Below are 19,974 nucleotides of genomic sequence, written 5' to 3' on the forward strand. Positions count from 1 at the left end.
CAGCATTACTCTTATGTTTACATTTGGCATACTACTCTTATTATTTGCTTTGTTTTCCTCTAATCAGGGTTCAAAATGCTATTGTATTCCCTTATTACTTTACATTTCTCAATGCTGTCGCACTCTGCATTCAAAAAGCGTGAAAAACCTCAAAAGAATTGACCTCCTCAGACTGAGATTGAGCTTAAAAGTCAGATGGTCAATTAAGTGCCTGTAACAACCCATTGAGCAATTTTTCAGTTAGGTACATCCACTTTCACGGTGTCTGAAATCATCTGGGCCAATGTACACCACATAAATAAAAAGCTAAGGGATGCTCTGTGAGACAAGATCCCCTTCTATAAAGAGAAGACACACAAGAAGTGGCACAGAAAAGGGAGTGAACTTCACTGAGAGATGAATTGCTTCTTAATTTTTTCCCCTCACTACTCCAGAAAGACAGTATTATTTTTAAATTCAGGAAAAATTCTGAAAAATTCTTATTTAGCGTAATGGCAAACAACTTTTGACCCAAGCCTGTATTTACAGAAGAATGGAAATGACTTGAAAAAGAAGTGTTGGGCCACAGGTTTGGTAATTAGAAGATCAGATATTATGATTTTGGGCATCACTAGGGTCAAAGGTTAGAATATTAGCATGCCAGTGAAAGTCTGTTCGTTACAACAGAGTTTATAGTGCTTTATTTAGTATGATTTTAGATGTGCCAAATGTTGGTACATCCAGTAATTTTCTCATGGGAAACCATTCTACAGCCTCACAATTATCAGTCTGAGGCAAATGGTCTCTGCTCTTCCCTGCCCTTGCCAGCTGAATGCAGTTGAGCCAGCTCTGTGTTCTGTGTTCAGGTGTCTTGGTAAATCCTCAAAGATGCTCTTGATTTTGTGGAGTCTCCTTGTGTTTAGGCTGAAGTAGGAGGCATTTTCAATATTTTTTCCTTGCCTCACAACATGCTCTACTCCCCATTTTCCAAGTTCTCTCAATTGGGAATTGAACAGCTTCCTCATTTTACCTAAGTTACTAGCATGGCTAATGCTCAGGATATGCAGACAAATGTGTTAACGCACATGCTAACTCCACAAAACCACAGTACCTTAGGAAGTGGAAGAAATGGCATCCATTTTAGATACGGACTGCATGCTATTTACACTTTTGTATAAGTTTTTAACCAAGACATTGGTCTTTGTATGACTCTGAATTCTCAGGAATCATTCCAGGTATTCAAGAACAGGAACTTAATTCAAAAACAGTAACAGTCAGAACATATTTTCACGGCTGCTGCTTTGCTTGCAGAAGCATGTGATTTCTGTTTTGTCAGCTTTAAAGAGTTTGCATCCTTGTGCTTATGGTCTGCATTTGTAGGTCAAGAGAAGCAATGCACTCAGTGTATTTGTGATCTTAAATAACTTTTGCAAAATACTAGTTGGACCAGTCACTTCTGGGATTGGGCTGCCACACTAATTCTCTAAATACCATAAATATATTACATAAGCTTTTTAGACTACAGAATGCTTGGGAAGAATAATCTTAATATATTAATAATCTTATATATTATTGTAAACAAAACTGTTTTGTGTATATACTAATCTATTAATAACTGAATCACAAATTCATTTTGTTATACCATCATTTATCATTTGTATTATCATTGCTTATATCTATTTCTTCTGTATCTTACCTTTAAAATTAAATACAAATTCTACAAATTCAGGTACAACTGAGGAAGCAAGGCAAACTATTTCTTTTAACTTCAGGTGAAAAAACCAGAACAGCAAACATTAAGCAAGTATTAAAAGCTTTGTGCAATTTGCATATCATCTTAAGGGTGATACAAGCTTTGCCTATCATCTTACTGATGATATTCTTAGTATTTCCTTCCTTGCTTTTCAGAATAGTGACATTCCTTTCCACACATGCCTAAGTCTGCCAAGTGAAATGAGCTCCTGAAGCGAACTCTGAAGATCAGCATTTTAACAATAACAACCCGAAAAGATTTTTTCAGCTATGCCAAATCTGTTGTGTCAACTCAGACCTGGATTTCTGTTAGTTCTTTTACCACATAGAAAGTTACACTGAAGCTGCAGTGAACTTACCCAGATTTAACAAACCGCAGTAATTATCATCCATGTACTTCAGTCCTTTGACCCACGTTCTGTGGTCAATTAATAAATTGACAATCTGTAAGGTTGTTTCACACTGTGACTGAGTAAGGATGACAAGGAGAGGGCCCTACATCAGCGGCTTCCTTTCAAAGTACACTTAAATACCATCAAATCCACAATCAATGACAATGCACACACATGTTTAACAAAGCTTTTAACCTTTTAGCCATCAGGCCATCTGCCTTTCAAGAAATATTGTTCTTGGTTCAAACAGCAAAACATGTATCTGTCCCACATGTTCTTATGACTGGAATCCCTGGGTGGATGAAGGCCTGGAAAACTCTTCAACTACCCCACTGCCTCTCAAATAAAAGAAATAAAGTTGTAGGGACTACCATGCAAGAGTCATTCTATGAAAATAATCCAGTTGAAACACCATAAATAGTGATGGAATGAAGACTAACTGCTTCTCAGTGACCCCTCTTGAGGCCCCCAAGATCTAATGTGGGTACATATGCAACATGAAGTAGGACATGAGACCCTTTCCTTTAAAGAAATGATGGAAAAAAATATTGTGGGGTTTTTTTAACATAAGCACCTCAGCTTTCAAGCGTAGTAACACAAGTGGAAAAGCCAGGGACACCTGTCCCAGGCTTGGTGAAAGCCCTGTAGCTGCAGCAGAATCTGGACTGGAGCAGCAACTTGAGATGCCAAAAGTGAAAGAGAGAGCACATCCAACTGTGAGGAACTAATACCTATATTAAAGGGCAAAACCAGCACATGAATTGGATTTGGCCAGCTGTGAACCCTGACTTTAGAAAATTGTACTTTTCTACAAAATAGTGGGAAATCCCTGGCTGATATGACTGCACAAAGCTCTAATTAGGCACAGTCATGTGCAAAGAATGCTGCACAGAAGGTGTTTCATCCTGACTGTAGGAGCTAAAAGAAAATGAATTGTGGGATTTTGAACACTGGTGAGGACAGTAGATGGGAAGAAAGGATTCCTGTGGTAGGTAAATGAAACTAACAGGAGTGGGCTACAAGAACATGAGCTTTTAGGCTATGTTTCAGAAATTTGCTTTATGAGGGCTTTGCTTCATTGATTAAAATAGGTTGAATGATTTGAGTAGCTGGGATTCAGCAAGAAAACACCAACCAATTGCTCCAAAAGCATGGGAGTCCTCAGAGGTAGCCACCTAAGGCAAAACCTGGGTTGTTACACGTGTGTGTGTGTCTTATAGGAAGCACACATTGTTGTTGAACAGCTACATCTTTGGCAAGATAATTCCACTACATGTAGATATGGTAAAGAATCACCTCCTTGAATCAAGATGAAAACAAAATGTTACTGGCTATTAGTCAGTGAAATTAACCTTGTAGATATACAAAACGTGTTGGAATATGATACACTTGAAATTGAAGAGCATTTTGCTCACTGTTTTTCTGGAGAATGCTCTTCCATGCCTCTTAATTTCATTGACAGAGATTAAAGAAGATAAGGACTTGTAATCAAGAAATATCTTTTTGTGAGACAGAATGATCAAGTAGCCAAGGTAATTTTTTATTCAGTGCTTCTGCTCCAAATATTTATAGGAACATCAACAGATTTCTCTAATAAAACAGAGAAATCCCTTTAGGACCAGAATTAACTTAAATATATGCATCTGGAATAAAAACTTCCACATCTAGGTAGTCACCTTGCAATCAGTAGAGAAATAGGTACTTCCAGGAAATTATCCATCTGATGTGGATCAGTCTTTACTGTAGGATGAGATAGTTCAGCCATTGTCCATTTCTCCTGACAAAATATAAAAGAAACATAGAGTTATGCTGTGAAATTTTACATGTAGTAAGCTAAATCCTGGCACTAAAGCCTGCCTCTGTTGCTAAGGGAAATCTGTCATCTTCAGAAGATAGTGATTCTTCAGGAGAGGTCTTCAAAAGCAGATTAAAATGGGCACAGCTGAGAAAGGCTGTGGTTTTTTGATACCAACAGGTTTAAAACTTCTGGCTTTCTTTCAGCTTCTTTTCTAGGTGTGGGACCAAATGACTAACAAAATCAGGGAATTTCTGCTGCAGAGACAAGTGTTCAGCAGTACTTGTAAGGAATAAGTTAAACCTGTGGAATGCCAACCTCATCTCTTCAGTATGGGGAGCAATGAATCCACAGTAAGTGTTTCTTTTTCGTTTTACAGGGTGAGTTAATCTCCTGTTATTTTATCTGCTTGTCTCTTCAGCTGGGATGGACTGAGTTCTGAAATAGCTGAAGAGATAAAAGATCTAGAAAAAACCTGAGCACTGCTGCTGATGTGCCACAGGTGTTGTTAGTTACCTCACCCATATATTTGTATTTACCTAAAAAGTTTAGAAGAAGTCCTATGACATGAGTGGGGTGTAGTATCTGACAGTAGTGGCCCTGGAAGAAAGACAAACCATTAGGAGGCACTTCTGATGGCAACAGGACCCATAAAGCATTGCCTATGTAAATGACAAGTAAAAGTACCAGCCCCTGAAGACAGAAGGTGTTCTTCAGGTAAGATGAGTAATAAAATTGCAAATGATGGAGGAAAACCAAGTTTAACTGCTTTATGTTGGCAACTTTGATAGAAGGTCCTTTTCTGCCCTGTAATTCTTGGATAAAATGTTCAAGTGAATATATATTTAGTGAAAGTTTAGGCATCAACATGCCGTGTTGACAAAAAAACCCTAAACAACAAAGACAACTCAGGAAGATAATAAAATCAAGTATTTTGGGGATGAATAGAATACATCAACAAGAATTTTCATACGTCTAAGAAAGAGAATCCATTCAAAAACTTAACGAAAATTCCACTGAAAATAGGTATAAACTTTTGCTACATTATAATTTCAAGCTAACAGATGGCACATAAGGCCAAAGCAAAAAAGTACAACCCAAACAGGATTTAACTGGTGAGGACTAAGCTGTGCATGATAGATAAATTTCAGTTAAGGTAATAAGAAATTTTCATTGACTTCAGCTTCAGGACCTAAGTTGTAAGGTGAATTCACCTTAAATGACTGTGAATACTGACAACAGTCCGTTCTGCAATGTTTCTGCTCAGAATATGCTTCATCCAACTGGTCCAGGTGCATGGGGGAGGCAGCTGGACACGGCCTTTCCTAGACATTTAAAGAAGGTACCAAACCCACTGAGACTGATTTAAGCTAACACTTTCAAAACCCAAATGTTTCCAGATTTTAAACTTTTATTGCATTCCTTGTTATCAGAATGGTGACTGTCAGCTCTTTCTTTGACCCAGATGTTGCCATGCCACAAGGTAGTATTGTTGAACTTCAGAAAGCTGACACCATACGGTATCTCTGTCTTAGCTGGACATGACCGCATGAAAAACCAATGTTATCTGAATCTTGTGAGAAGGATTTATAATTGATGATAGTACATCTTAAATTGTCTCCGCTCTGTATGGTTGCTGTGGGAAACTGAGTGGAAGCACCATAGAAACCTACAGAAAATTATGTAAGAGAGTCCCTCATACCCTATGAGCAATTCTAGGTGTTGTGGAGAGGAGAAGGCTCTGCAGGAGATGACAAAAAGAGTGGAACATCTTGGTGGCCACTAAAGGCTGTGGAAGCCACAGAAAATAATCATCAAGGGAGTGGCTTTATAAGTAGTTGAGGCAGGGGAGAGGATGTAGAGAGAGAGAAGGCTGGAAAAAGTATTAAAGGGATCTGCATAGCTTCCATGCTGGACCAAATCCTGAAAATAAGCTTGCACAGGAAAGCCCCCAGATAATAACAGAGTGACTTTGCAGCAGACTTGTCAATACGTTCTCTTCAGTCAGGCCAGAGGATGGCAAGGATCTGTCAGCATCAAGAGATTATTTCATAAACAGGGGATAAGATGGACATTTCCTGGGAGCAGAATGCTTTATTGTACTGCAAAGAAATTACCAGGTCTTTTATAAAAGTTCTTCTGTTTTCTTCTTGCTCAGTCTTAAAAAGAGTTAATATCATGCAAAGTCTACTGTAAGAAAGCTGTACAAGCTATGTAAAATATAACTAGACATGGGAAGAATCAAACAGGAAACAAACTGCTAACAAGTATTACATTTACATAGTACTATCTCTAGTACCAATACTCTTAACAAAGGGAAAGAAAAATTATCAATGGTCCTACTACACGTGATTTTCAGTTAGACAAAGATTGGCTTTACCAAGACATTCACAGTGTATTATCCATAAGTGGAATAATTACCTCCATTTACAGCTTCTATACCAACCATCAGGATCTCTCAGTCCTAAATCGATCAGTGGGAAGCAATTGATTTTTGACCTCCTAGGTCTGTACTAGTTTGACTGCTTATCACTGCTCATGCTACCATTGTGACAAGAGGCAAGCTCAGACATCATCACTAGTTTTGGAACACAATTACTGTGTCCTCTGCACTAACTAACACTGCCATGATAAGTACATCTGCATCATAAACTATGATAACTAAATGATATCTATCTCAAGCAATAAATTACAGAGCTTTCTTTCTTCAGGTCAGTGTCTTTCTTATGGCCTAGGAGGATGAGGAGTCAAAAATCATAATCACAAGCAATGCACAATGTCATGTAGTCCATATGAATGTAAATGAGGAGAGTAGCAGTAACTCGGTTACTTGTAGTGCCAAATGAAGCTAGCTTTCAGGGTTTCAATAGCTAAGTTTTCAGATTATTTTGGATCTTTTCAATTAGTGTACTAGACACTGGGTTTTAGGGAGTCTTTTTTTTGTTGGGGTGGTTTTTTTTTCCTTATTTTTCACTGACTACTGTAAAGGAGGATTCAGAATATCATTGGCTCCAGAATATCATGGCCAAAAAGTCCTTACAGTTTGAACTGCTTTTAAATGGGGAGAAAACTGACAAAGGCTGTCAGATTTTTATTATGTTGCCATTTTTCAGCTGTTGAATTGCTGTAATCAGAAAGACAAGCATGATTTGCACCACAAAATATATGTGTACAAATAGACATATAGAGAGTCAGCTGGGTTATCTGAGGAAGAAATGACTTCCATGAACTGAGCAAGTCTGTGCAATTGATGTAGACTTAACCTGAACAAACACTGTTTGAAAATAACCCAGTAAAACAGAACATTAGCGCTGATCAGTTGCTTTGGGATCTCTGTTGCTGAAGCCTTACAGGTAAGCACACCATTTACATTTGCCGCCAGGCATCTAGAAAGTGGTAAGCAGATAGCTGCAGAATCAACAAGCTGCTCTGTTTGTCTGGCTGCAGAGAGACTCACAAGCGTGGTGAATAAAATAGACTGATGCTGAGGTGGGAGCTCGCAGTGAAAATACGTGGGGTGGGGGGGCACACGACAAGGCAGGGACGGGGGGGAGGGGAGGCGCAATTAAGCATGTGGTGGAGGAAGATACCTTTCCAAGTCTGTTCTAGTTCTACCACCTTCAGGATGATGTTTGCATTCACACCTTACCAGAAAAGTATTTGTGAAGTCCTGTCAGGCAGAAAAAAAGAATGCTGCCTTGGACTTCAGCAGAAAAGGGACATCCATGCTCCTTACAAGTATTACTTTTACCACCCCCTCAAAAAATACTCTTTTTTTTTTCTTTTTTTTTTCTTTTTTTTTTTAATAAATGAGAAGGGTCTTTTCCTCCAGTCTGTGATGTGATTTCTTATTGACGAAAAGAAAGTAGTGCTGCTCTCATAGCAAATGTGACCAAGTGCAACCAGAACTCTGTGATTAATACCTCGAGCCATCAGACAGACAGAGGTTATGGGATGACAGGCTGGATAAGTGTCTTGTTCGCATTAGGTTGTGGGGGAGGCCACAGCTTCAAAACCCTGTGAGGATATGAAAAGTGGCAGTCCATGGTGTGAACAGTGTCTCTAGAAGAGGGACTGTTCTTTTCAGAAGATCTCAGGTAGACATCTCAGGCAATATCGAACTGGACCCAACCATTAAATCTTCAGACCCTCATCTAATTCCTTGTTTAATATAAACATGGTAGTTAATAAACCTTTCCTCTTCATTTCCTCTTTTTTCCCTACTTCCGAAAATACAGATCTGTGATAATTTTCTTGACCACAAGGTGGCAGGATTCAGCTTCACTTTAAAGCCAATGAAGGCTGAGCAGTACTTCAAAGCGATAAGGTAAACATGTTTCCATTATTAGGAGTGCAAAATCAGCCCGGATAAAGCAGCTAGATAAATCTGCAAATAGGTGGAACACTGGAAAGAATAAAATGTAGGCTAAAACACTCAAAGAGTGCCTCGTATTTGGAGGAAATTCAGAAAAGGGTTGCACGGAAGCCAGATTTTGTCATTGAGGGAAAAGATGTGGGATCTCATGTAAGAGAGGCAGGTACACCTCAGTGTAGTCAACCCAAAAGATGCTGTTGACTTTAGTTCACAGGCTTTCTCTGAGTCATGGTGCAGATGTGTGTTTCTGACCACAGTTCTAGCTTGAACGCAAGAACGCCTCCATGTGAAAAGTTTCATGGGAATCAGGATATCTCTCCGGAAAACAAAATGTTTCTGATAAGATCATGAGGTTCCATGAACCATCCATACTCTCCCTCTTGCAACAGCTAAAAATTTCCAAACTTTAAGCAAAATGTAAGCAGTTTATTTCTGCACAGTTTTGGTAAGACTGGTCTTTCTGCATACACTCCTTCGGATGGGATTAGGATACCATAGCACACATACAAATCGTGTGGCCTTTACCTGTTCCCAGACTCTGTGGTATCATTTCTTATTTCTCCACCTAAATAACAGTACTCTCACAAGGATTCTTTGAGCTTTCAGCTCCTGCCTCTTTTCCAGAAATACAAGTTTAAATCTTTACAGATATTTATTATAATTCCTAAGCTGCAGTACTTTCTTTGTGTATGGCGTATGAGTTAAAGTTTCAAAACTTTCAAAGTAATCAAGCACTCAACTTTAGGACAGTGATTTCAAACGAACACTGAGTTTTTCAGCATCTTCAGCTTTTCCTTGTAATATATTCAGATGAATGTTCTCCTATAACTTTATGTCAGTAAAAAAAAAAAAAAAAAAAAAAAGGGCAAATAAATGTGTATTGCAAAGGAACAGAATTTATGGGAAGTCATTAATTTGCTTTCACCTACCTAAGGCAAATCTGACTCTACTTTACCAGCTCTGAAGAGGTTTACCTCACCTGCTCTGAGAAGGTTCTATTACTCAAGATTTGAGTATTCTCTGAAGTTATCTATTTGCTGTACTTAACTGTCCTTTTCAAAAGTTTTCATAATGTCAAACATGAATCGGCCTTGTTGTAAATCAAGTGCATCACTTCTTGTCCTATGCTTTAGACAAGGAAAAAAATATTACCTGTCCTTGATACATATTTCAGGGGTGTTATTGAACCTCCTGTCAGACTTTCATGAACTGAAGAGAGTGAGTTCTTTCAATCTTGACTCAATACATATTTTCTAGCCCTCTAATCACACTCTATAGTTTTGTCATATTTCCAACTTTTTGCTGTAGTTTTACCACCTTCAGGATGATTGGTCTTGTAGTACTACCAGAAAGCTATTTGTCTCTAGGGGTTTAGTTATGGCTTTTCCTTAAGTACTGATTAATATTGTGGCTCTTCCTTAAGTACTGATTTATAGGAAGTATTTGAGTATTTTATGTTATTTTCTACTTTCTTGAATCTATGAGGAAAAAAAATGCACAGAAAACATAGAAAGAAAAATTACCTATGTAGAAATAAAGTCATGATTTACCTCAGAATTTCTTTGTACAGCTACCCTTTAGTAATTCTAGAATTTAAAGACTCAAAGCAGGAGATATGCCTGTAGAAAGAGTTGCTGTTTCCCCCACTAAGCCAGCAATAGTATTTTTTGATAGAGCATTCCGTAGCTTTCACTTTGACAACTTTGGTGGCCTGAATATATGACACTTTCAGTTTGTTATCTTCCCACATTCTTCCCCCAGTCAATTTTGGTAAAATACTAGTTTTAGAGGGAAAATAGATTTTTAACAGTATTTGGTAATTTTACCATTATGTTGTCACACCTGGTAATTTTTGGCATTGTCATGCAGAAATCTATGTGTCTCAAACTTTCTAAGACAAGATTACAGTACAGTTCAGCAACATTCCTATGAGAAATCTTTTAAATTGCAGCAAATATAAACTGATGTTTACCACAACAGGTGATGATACCCTTTTCCAAGTGTTTCCTCTAGCTTTATTTAACACTGACCTGCAGCTTTACGAATGTATGATCTGACCTACAGAACTTTACTCTTTCAACACTACTGAATTACCTAATTAGCCAATTTGTTTCAACTGCATGGTTTTATCTGAAACTTCTTAGACAACTCCTCAATTTTGCAGATTCACAGAAAACAAAAAGAATTTCAAAAAAAGATTCACAGAGATTTCTGTGAAAGAATAATGTTCAGTATACGCCTATATATGATTAGACAAATGTGAGCTTGTTGTCATAAAATCACTAGGACAGTTACAACGGGTATTTATTGCCCTAAAGAGCTGATGTCTTTGTGTTCCTTCAGGAGAGAGAGGGGGAATAAAGCATGTTTTCCAAAGCTGTAAGCAGATTTGGCTGGAGAACAGGTTTTGCAGCAACTCAGAGGTTTCAAAATTTTAGTTCTGTCCTGCACTAAGGCTCTTTCTCAGAGTCTTTTGTAATTTGAATCATATTGCAATTTATGCAAATAATTTTTCTGTCTCTCTTTCCTCCAAATCCTTTAAAAATCACCAACTTTTGCCTCTAGAAAATTGCTACATGACATTTTAATCTCACTTGCCATCCTTCCATAAATATTTTGTTTAGAGAAATATTTTATTTTAAAGGTCTTAGTCCCTTTCAAAAAAACTTTATATTAGGCATAGACAAAACATCTTTCCATGGTTTTATGCAGTATCATTGGCTTTGTTACTCCTTTGGACTCTCTTCATCTTCCTTGTGTTTTACTTATTAAGGACAAAGTGCTGAACTTCATAGAGAGGCAATGTACTCTGAGCATCTACACAACAATTTCACTTAAACTTCAATAACTTTGGTTTAAAATATAATGACTGACAATACTTTCAATTATGTCTTTTTGTACACTCTGCATTTGTTGCTTTATGGGGAGGTATATTACTTCTATATAAGGTGTTTCAGCTAGGTATGGCTATGACTTTCTTAGTAGGATGTTCTTTAAAAGCAAAATCAACCAACCCACGCCAGGCCTACAAACGCATCCAGTAAGATGTGGATTTTCCTGTTAGCCTGAGCAGAAGCAAATAGAACGCAGTGCACTTTCAATGAATAAGTGCCATGTCAAATTGATTCCTGAGCACCTTCTAACACTGTATTAATGGTTCCTTCTGTACCTTTGTAACAGGAATTCCGTAACCTTTTTTTTCTTTAATTCGCCCTCATTTAGTCATTTCAAAATACTCAGCTTGGGTTATTAGGTAAGAAAGGACCATCAACATCTTTATACTCAATGGTAAAGTGGTAAGTGAAGAACCTGTCGACATTGATCAAGGACTACCTGTCATGTGCCAGGACAGAAACACAGAGTCTCAGAAACGGCAAGGGAAGAGCATCCCAGATCAGCTGCTCTTTGCACCTGCGAATACGTGACACGCGTATGTCATTCAGACTTGCCTCAGCCTCGGCGTATGGAAATGATAACTTCTTCTTGTGGTGTGTCGAGTGTCGTCCCCCCGGCGCCTGGGGGGCCGGTGGGGCGGCCGGGGGTGCACGGCCCCCCGCGGGCCGCGGTGCACGGCGGCGGCGGGACGCGCGGTGGCGCCTGCGGAGCGCTGAGCGCGGGGCACTGCGGCGGGATCCGGCGCACCGGCAGCGCTGCGGAAACCCGCAACCGGGGGTGGGGGCAGAAAAACGAAAAGCAGACCCGGCCGCGGAGCTGTCAAGGGGAAAACAAGGCATTTTAGGGTCGCTCATCCATCGCCTCCCGGGGTTCTCGCACCATCCCAGTTTATCACCCGATGGCGAGCTCCCGCCCTGGCGAGCATGCCAGGTGCATCTCGGCACCGTGCCTCCGTCCGCCCGGCGGGGCTGAGAGCCCGCACAGGCGGCGGCGCGCTGCCCGTCCCGCGGAGTGCGTGTACGCCTGTATGTGTGTGTGTGTATATGTACGTGCGAGGCTGAAAGCTCAAGCGCAGGCTGCCCATTGGTATCTGCTCTTCGGCATCCTCCCTCTCCCCCGCTCCCCCCTCCTCCCTCTCTTGTCTTTTTTTTCATTTTTATTTCAGGCTCATTTTGTGGAGTTTCTGCCCCTCTCTGCGTCAGCCCCACGTCACTTTGCCGGCAGCTCCCCGTCTTTGGCTGGAGCAGGAGCCGGAGCTGCTTTATTATCAGCTGGAGGGAGGAGGAGACGGTGCGTAAAGCGGCGAGCGCGGAGCTCTGAGCCCCGCCACCGCCGCTCGCTGCGGCTCCCTCGCCGCCCGCTCGCCGTCCCTCCGGCGGGCAGCGGCCGCCCGGCCCCCACAAATAGGAGCGCAGCCTCCGCCACCTGCCCCCGCCGCCCCGCGCGTTTTGCAGCATCATCAGCAGCAGCCGCGGGGGCAGGCGGTGCCGCTGTCCGCCCGCGGGGCCAGGGGCAGGTGCCGCGCCGCGCCGGAGGCCCCGCTCGCCCCTGTCGCCGCGGCGCCCAGCTCCGGCCCCCGCCGCCCCGCGCAGCCCCCGGGGCGGTCAGCGCCGCGGGGCGCCTGTGGCTGCGGCTGCGGCGCGCCCATGTGAGTCGCGGGGTGCCCGCCCGCGGCGCGGAAGGCTGCGCACCCTCCGGCCGTGCGCCCCGGCAGCGGCGGTGGCGGCGGCGGCGGGAGCAGGAGAAGGCCGTCGGGGCAGTGCTGGAGTGAGCATGGTGTCCTGGCGGCGGAGGCCGGGGCCCGGCCTGGCGCGGCTGTGGGGCTTGTGCTGTTTGGTGCTGGGCTGCTGGCCGGGTGCGCTGGGCTGCCCCGCGTCCTGCGAGTGCAGCTCCTGGCGGATCTGGTGCACGAAGTCGTCGCCGGGCATCGCCTCCTTCCCTGTGCCGCAGCGGAGCGCCGAGGGCGATAATGTCACCGAGATGTGAGTACGGCCCGGGGCCGGGCGCGGGGGCGACGGGCTGGAGCAGGCGGGCGAAGCTGCGGGCGGGGGTGGCGGGGAACTCACCCACACTTAGAGGCTCTTGCTCCGAGAGCAGATGCGGTGGCTGGAAGCCTAAAAGCCCCGTGCGATTTTCTTTGGACGCGGCTTACTAGAGCTGCCCCTGCGAGCCCGTTTAGATGATGAATCCTAATTGTTCGCGATGCGGAGACCTGGGAGGGGGTCGGCGCCGGCTGCAGCGGGACCGGGGGCAGCTGGGGAGCGGGACAGGGCTGAGGCTTCACCTCCGACCCCTGCCCCAGCTCCTGCCGAGCGGTGCTCACCGCTCAGTCCGCACCTCTGCGGCGGCCGCAGGTATGAAACAGAGGGTTTTTTCTATTTTTCTCTCTCTCTCTTTTTTTTTTTTTTTTTTTTTTTTTACTTTCGTTTCCTCAGTTTATTGCTGTGAACCGAGAGTTTTGGTGGGTGGCTTCCCTTCTCGCCCCATATTTCTCGTGTTTTATTATCCTACTATTATAAAAAGAAAAAAAAAAAAAAAAGGAAAAGTAAAGGAAGAGATGCGCCAGAAAGTGACAGCAAACTGCCTTCCATGCCCTAACCATAGGAATGCGAACCTGCTTTGACCTTCTCAGTGGAGGTGGTTGGAAGGAAAAAATACAAAACCTGCAGAGGAATGAACGTAGTGCTGCTTGTCAGCAATTGGGAGGGAATTAGGGAACCCGAATTAACCATGAGGAAAAAAGTTTTTTTTCTTCTCATTCCCATGTGGTGTTTCCGTCCTCTTTGGCCTTGTAGACAGTATTTGGTGCGGGAGTTACGTAGCTTTTCGTGTTAAATCCTGCATCGTTTCACCACTCAGAGCACTATGGCATGCACGCACATTGCCTAAGAAAGCCTCTTGCAGAGCAAAAAATTTTGGATTCTGCATGGGTAGATGATAGATCTCGGGACAAAAACCTTCTCAAGCTGTTTCACTCATATTTTCGTATCCCTGTTTTTGAATTGCTTTCTGTGGCATTTAACGAAAAAGATACCAGCGTGTTTGGTCCAAATCTATACAGATTTCTCACTATTTGTATTCTCCATCCTTCTGTTTTTCAGTGTCTTTTAGAAACAATAAAAAAGTATTGTGAAATACGGTGTGAGTTTAGATTAAATTCTAGCCTTTGGGCTACATTCCTGCAGTTCGTTGGAGTCAATTTGCTGCATTTCCCTGCGTGTGCTTGGGGGAAAAGCTGGAGGCACTCATTTTTACTACTCATATATAGCCTACCTTTGGGTGATTTTTTTAGGACCTGTGATAAAGGAATGGTCTTTCGGAGTTATGACTGTTACTGATTCAGATGTTTATGTAATGTTCTGTAGATTGCTTAAATAGAAAAAAAATTACTTTGAGCTACGCATCTGTGATCATTTTTATAGGCTTTGGTAGCCTTTTTATCCAGTGCATTCTATTTAGAAGTAACAGAGCAATTTTCCTCTAGAATTTAATCTCTGACTTAAAAGGCCAGAAGAGAAAACACATACTGTAAATACATTTTCTTCCATGATCAACTTAAAACATGTCTAGTCATTTTCCATTGATACTTTTGGCTTTAATTTTCCTGGGTTTTTTGAGCATCACTGTCTTTACAGTTCTTCTTGGTTTTTACTGTATCATTCTGTGACATTGCACGTTGTTGTATTTGGTGATCTAAAAATAATTTTGAGTCATGGATTTCGCAGGAGATGCTGTTGCACATATTTAAGATGGTCTTTTCATACGTGCTTTTAACATAAAACACGGGCCCTTTAATTAGTTTATAGACATAAATTAAAAATTGGACTGCAGTAGTTTTCACATTATTTCATTGTGTGAGCTTGGTAAACAGTAAGTATGTACAGAAGCAGTTCTAATACAGTAGGTACAGCTTGTCAAGCCATTTTTAACACTGCAGATCTTGCTTAACTCTAGCTAAGAAACAGGTTTAGGAGACTGGAGTGTTGCATTTCACTTGTGAAGCTTCAGGCCTGGTTCTTCTTTTATGTGCTCTGCAGATACATTCCATTGGTCTCTGGTAGAATTACTCTTGGTATAAATAACATGAGAAAAGTGTAAGACAATTATTTTGAAGAATTTATTCCCATGTATTTCCTGAGTATATTGAAATCAGTCCTGGGTTTGACAGGAGTGGATCCTGCAGTCCTAGGCAAAACAGCCACAGGCACCCAGGGCATGTGTTCTGAGTTCAGTTCCTTACCCAAGCCACAGGCACTGGGAGTGCTGGGATAACTGCATGGTCAGGGTGTGTATGTGAAGCCCATGGTGGTGCAGAGGGTTGGCTGTGGGCCAGGTGGATGGTACCAGGCAGGCAGGATGTGAGTGGGCAGCCAGGGTTTTCTACTTGGCTTTAAGAGATGGGAAAGAGATGAGGTGGTGCAGCAGGAATAACAGAGATGAGGTACCATGTCTGTGGCAGCCTCCACCACACCCAGGTGCTTCACCTCTATTATGGTCCATAGGTGGAGATTGTGGTTTAGAGTTTATAAGCAGTCTTGTCCCAGTCCAGGTATTTCTTGATTCCTGCTTGGATACAGCATCCAAATCTATGGAGAGGGTACTTCTGCATCAGCCCTATGAAGGCCAGCTGCTGAAACTTGGTGTGGGAGGGCATAAAAGTATTTATGCCTGGTGCTTTCTTAGTCATCTCTCTGACTCTTTCTCTTCCTGGCTGTTCTTGCATAGTTTTCTATTACAGTAAATAAGATAGATTTTAGATTTGCCCAGTTGGTTAAGATGATGATGTGGGCTGGTCTTTATCTGGAAAGCAAGTACCAGTGCTTATCATAACAAAGTGTACTTGTAATAATTGTTTGGTCACTTTGGTATTATTGGAGATAAATTGAACTCCAGAGTGAGGTTCTGCATTAGGATCATCGTATCAGTCACTGATACATTAAAAGCCAAGGACCAAGAGTGACAAAAGCAAAAGACTTTATCAGTTTTGTAAAACCCGTGCATTTGCAGGCACAATAGGAAATAAGTAGTCCTTGTCAAGATCACTCATACAAAAATATTAAAAGGATAGTAAATGAGAAATTTTTAGAGTGGTCAGGACTTCTTGTAAGAGGAGCAGTGTAATATTTTCTCATTAAGGAAAATTTATTGCTGTTGTATTTCAGTGTATGTGACTCTTCAAAAACTTTGATTTTAAAGTGACTTGCAGTACCAAGTATATTCCTGGCCTAGTTTCACAGTTCTGTTATCAAGTCATTAATATGTTTGCTTATGATTATTCAGGTGAATGAGGTTTGAAATTAATTGGTGTTTTTCAGGAAGAACTGTTTGCCAACAAAATAGTAGGCGACTTTTAAGCTCTTGCCTATTAAAAGAGAGGTGATTGTGTATTGCGTACATTTCAAAACCACAAAATAAATTTCTAATGCAGTTATATAAAGCACTCTAGAATTGTTAATAAGTAAGACAGGATAAGTAATTTATAGAGTAAATTATTTAACAAGTCACGTGAGCTTGTACTAAAAAAAAGGGCATGTTTAAATTCATTGAAGCTCAGAGCTGTTGGTATTTTGAGTCTTTTTTATTCTAGATTTTGAGGCTGTTGTAGATTTAATGTAATATAAAACTGTCTACAAGGATCCTCAACCTCTAGCCCCTTCCTCCTCAAAGCAACTTCTGGCTGTGCATCATTGCATGACTTGGCTGGATTGAGAAGTTATTTCTGGTGACTTGGAATTGTATAATACATTAGGCATCAAGCTACGAATTATTAAAGGCATTTTGGACTGTGGTGACGTAATAACTTCCTTTAGGAATTTGTCCCTTTTTTTTTTTAAACTTCCTTTAAAGAGCTGGGTAATTGGTTAAGGTGAGTTAAAAGTAAGCACTGTGAAAACCAGTTTTGTAATTTCTAGGCTTTAAAAATACTCCAGGATCACAAAACATTGAATTTTGTATATATTCATTTTTTTGCTCCCAGGGAACCTTTTGTATGTCTTGTTCTAGATGTTGCCCTTGTGGTTTATGAGGACTGATAGGGCTCCTGAGGGCCTCCACTGAGGCTGTCTCAAGCAGGCTGAGACAAAACAGCTCATAAGGCTGGAAGACAGAAGCATCCTTCAGGAGACACTCAGTGCTGGGCAGGGTGGCAGGAACACTGTCTCTCCCTCTATGTCTTTGGTCACCCAAGAGTTTTGAGAGAGATTTGGGATGAATGTACTGAAATGAAAGATGTTGGTATAAATTCAAGGATTTGGTCTTGAGTACATTGTTTTTAAGAAACTTCCATTTTTTTCCATCCTAATGAGAAAACAGGGCTTGGCAGTGCAGCCTGTGATATCTTTAGGATGGCATTTTCCAGATTTCTCAGGTTCTATTTTTTCTTCATTATTTTTATGCTGACAAGTGTAACAGAGAAAGTATCTTAGCAATGTTCTGGATCGCTAATCACTGTAGAGCAAAAAATTTTACATAACTGAACATGGGCCTGATTTCTCCATTTTGGTTTTCATTGTAAGGTAAAGAGGGATCCCCTTTTTTTTTTTTTTTTTTTTTTTTTTGATTGCAGTTCTCTAGTTCTATGTCTCCCATGTTTTTCATCTGTAACTACACAAATAGCTAAGAGTATGGCCATTAAGGTGGTAATCCAGATACCCTTGCCTGAGCAGGAGGAGTGTAGCAGGTAATGAGTAATAAAAAATGAGAAATGGAGCAAAGAACTGTAAAACTGCTTCAATGTGTTGTTGATGTTAGATGTATATTTAGCTTGTTACCTCTGTAAAACTGTTCTTTAAAAACTGTCCTTTAAAATGCAAAGCAGATTGTAAATTCACTAATTTACATGCATTTCGAATGGAGACATAATTCCATAGAGGTTTGAAACCTTCTACTTCTTGGGTTGTGAATATGTTTTTTTACAGGATGCTGTTATGTTTCTGAAGATCTCTTCATCCAAATGTATGTAGTACATCACTGCTATTAAATTATATATGATCATATATAATTGGGACGCATCTTAATTCCTGTTTGATTGTGAACCTCTATTTTCAGAAACTGCAAAAGGCAAACCAGAATACTACCTGTCCTGAAATGTGTGTATGGAGATTCTGTGTTTTTACATAGATACTGTTAAACAGAACAGTACAGTATCACAGGATCTCAAAATGGGTCAGGCTGAAAGGGACTACTGGTGGGATTACCTGGTCCAACCTCCCTGCTCAAGAAGGGTCCACTAGAGCACATGGCACAGCGTTGTGTCCAGATGGTTTTTGAACATCTCCAGTGAGGGAGATTCCACAACCTCTCTGGGCAGTCTGTTCCAGTGCACAGTAAAGTTCTTCCTCAGGTTCAGGTGGAACTTCTGTGCATCAGTTTGTGCCCATTGCCTCTTGTCCTATTGCTTGGCACCACCGAGGAGAGCCTGGCTCTGTCCTGTTGATATTGTTCGTTCGGATACTTCCATATATTGGCAAGATCACCTCTGATTGATCTCAGGGCTGAACAGGCCCAGCTTCCTCCACCTTTCTATGTGTAAGAGACACTCCAGTCCCATAATCGTCTTCATAGCCCTCTGCTGGTCTCTCCCAGGAGCTCCATGTCTCTGTTGTCCTGAGGAGCCCAGAACTGGACATAGCACTCCAGATGTGCCTCACCAGGGCACAGTAGAGGGACAGGATCACCCCCCTTGTCCTGCTGGCAATGCTCCTCCTAATGCACCCCAGGACACCATTGGCCTTCTTGGCCCCCAGGGCACACTGCTGGCTCATGGACAGCTTGTTGTCCACCAGGACCCCCAGGTCCTCCTCAGAGCTGCTTTCCAGCAGATCAGCCCAAGCCTGTGATGTTGCCTGGGGTTATTCTTCTCCAGTGCAGAACCCTGCATTTGCCTTTGTTGAATTTCAGACAGTTCTTCTCTGCCCATCTCCCCACCCTGTCAAGGCTGCATCCTGGGGTATTGGCCACTGCTTCCAGCTTTGTGTCATCTGTGACCTGCTGAGGAGGCATCTGTCCCTCTGAGTCACTGCCGAACAAATTTAACAACACTGGACCCAGTATTGACCCATGGGAGACACTGTTTGTGATGAGCCTCCAACTAGACCTTGTGCCACTGATTGCAGCTCTTTGAGATCTGCCAATTTTGGATTCAGCCAGTTCTCAATCCAGCTCACTGTCCACTCGTTTAGTTCACTCTCCCTGAACTTGCCTGTGAGGATATCGTGTGAGACAGCATCTAAAGCCTCGCTGAAGTTGAGGTAGACAATAGCCACTGCTTTCCCCTCATCCATCCAGGTAGTTGTCCCATCATGGAAAGCAATCAGGTCGGTCAAGCATGATTCCCCTTTGCTGAATCCATGCTGACTAATTCTGATCACCTTCTTGCCATCCATGTGGATAAAGATGGCCTCCAGAATGAGGCACTCCATCATCTTTCCAGGGATCAAGGTGGGGCTGACTGGATGGAAGTTCTCTGGGTCCTCCTTCTTGCCCATTTTGAAGACCGGGGTGACATTTACTTTCTTCCAGTCCTCAGACACCTCTCCTGATTGCCATGACTTTTCCAAGGCAACTGCAAGCAGCCCAGCTATGCTGTCTGCCAGCTTCCTCAGCACATGTGAATGCATCGCATCAGGACAGCATCTCTATGTCTGTTGCGAGTGTCCCATTCCTGCTTTCACTTCCTGTGTATCTCTCCTGCTTGTGCTTCACTTTTGACAGGAGAATTTTGCTCATCCATGCAGCTGTCTTGCCCTCTTTGCCCCATTTCTTACTTGTCACGATGCACTGGTCTT

The 19,974-nt window shown here is 42.0% G+C and overlaps 1 protein-coding gene across 1 annotated transcript in view; it reads left to right on the forward strand.

Annotated features, from left to right (window-relative positions):
• Positions 1 to 12,961: 12,961 nt before the first annotated feature.
• Positions 12,962 to 19,974, forward strand: part of NTRK2 (neurotrophic receptor tyrosine kinase 2) — a gene marked incomplete at both ends in the record, with an annotated part of 196,875 nt that continues 189,862 nt past the window's right edge. Inside the window, one exon of the mRNA XM_082301024.1 lies at positions 12,962 to 13,170. Coding sequence (XP_082157150.1) covers positions 12,962 to 13,170 — 209 coding nt within the window. The remainder of the gene's footprint in view (positions 13,171 to 19,974) is intronic.

Source organism: Coloeus monedula (assembly GCF_965178545.1).
Source record: "Coloeus monedula genome assembly, chromosome: Z".
NCBI lineage: Eukaryota > Metazoa > Chordata > Aves > Passeriformes > Corvidae > Coloeus > Coloeus monedula.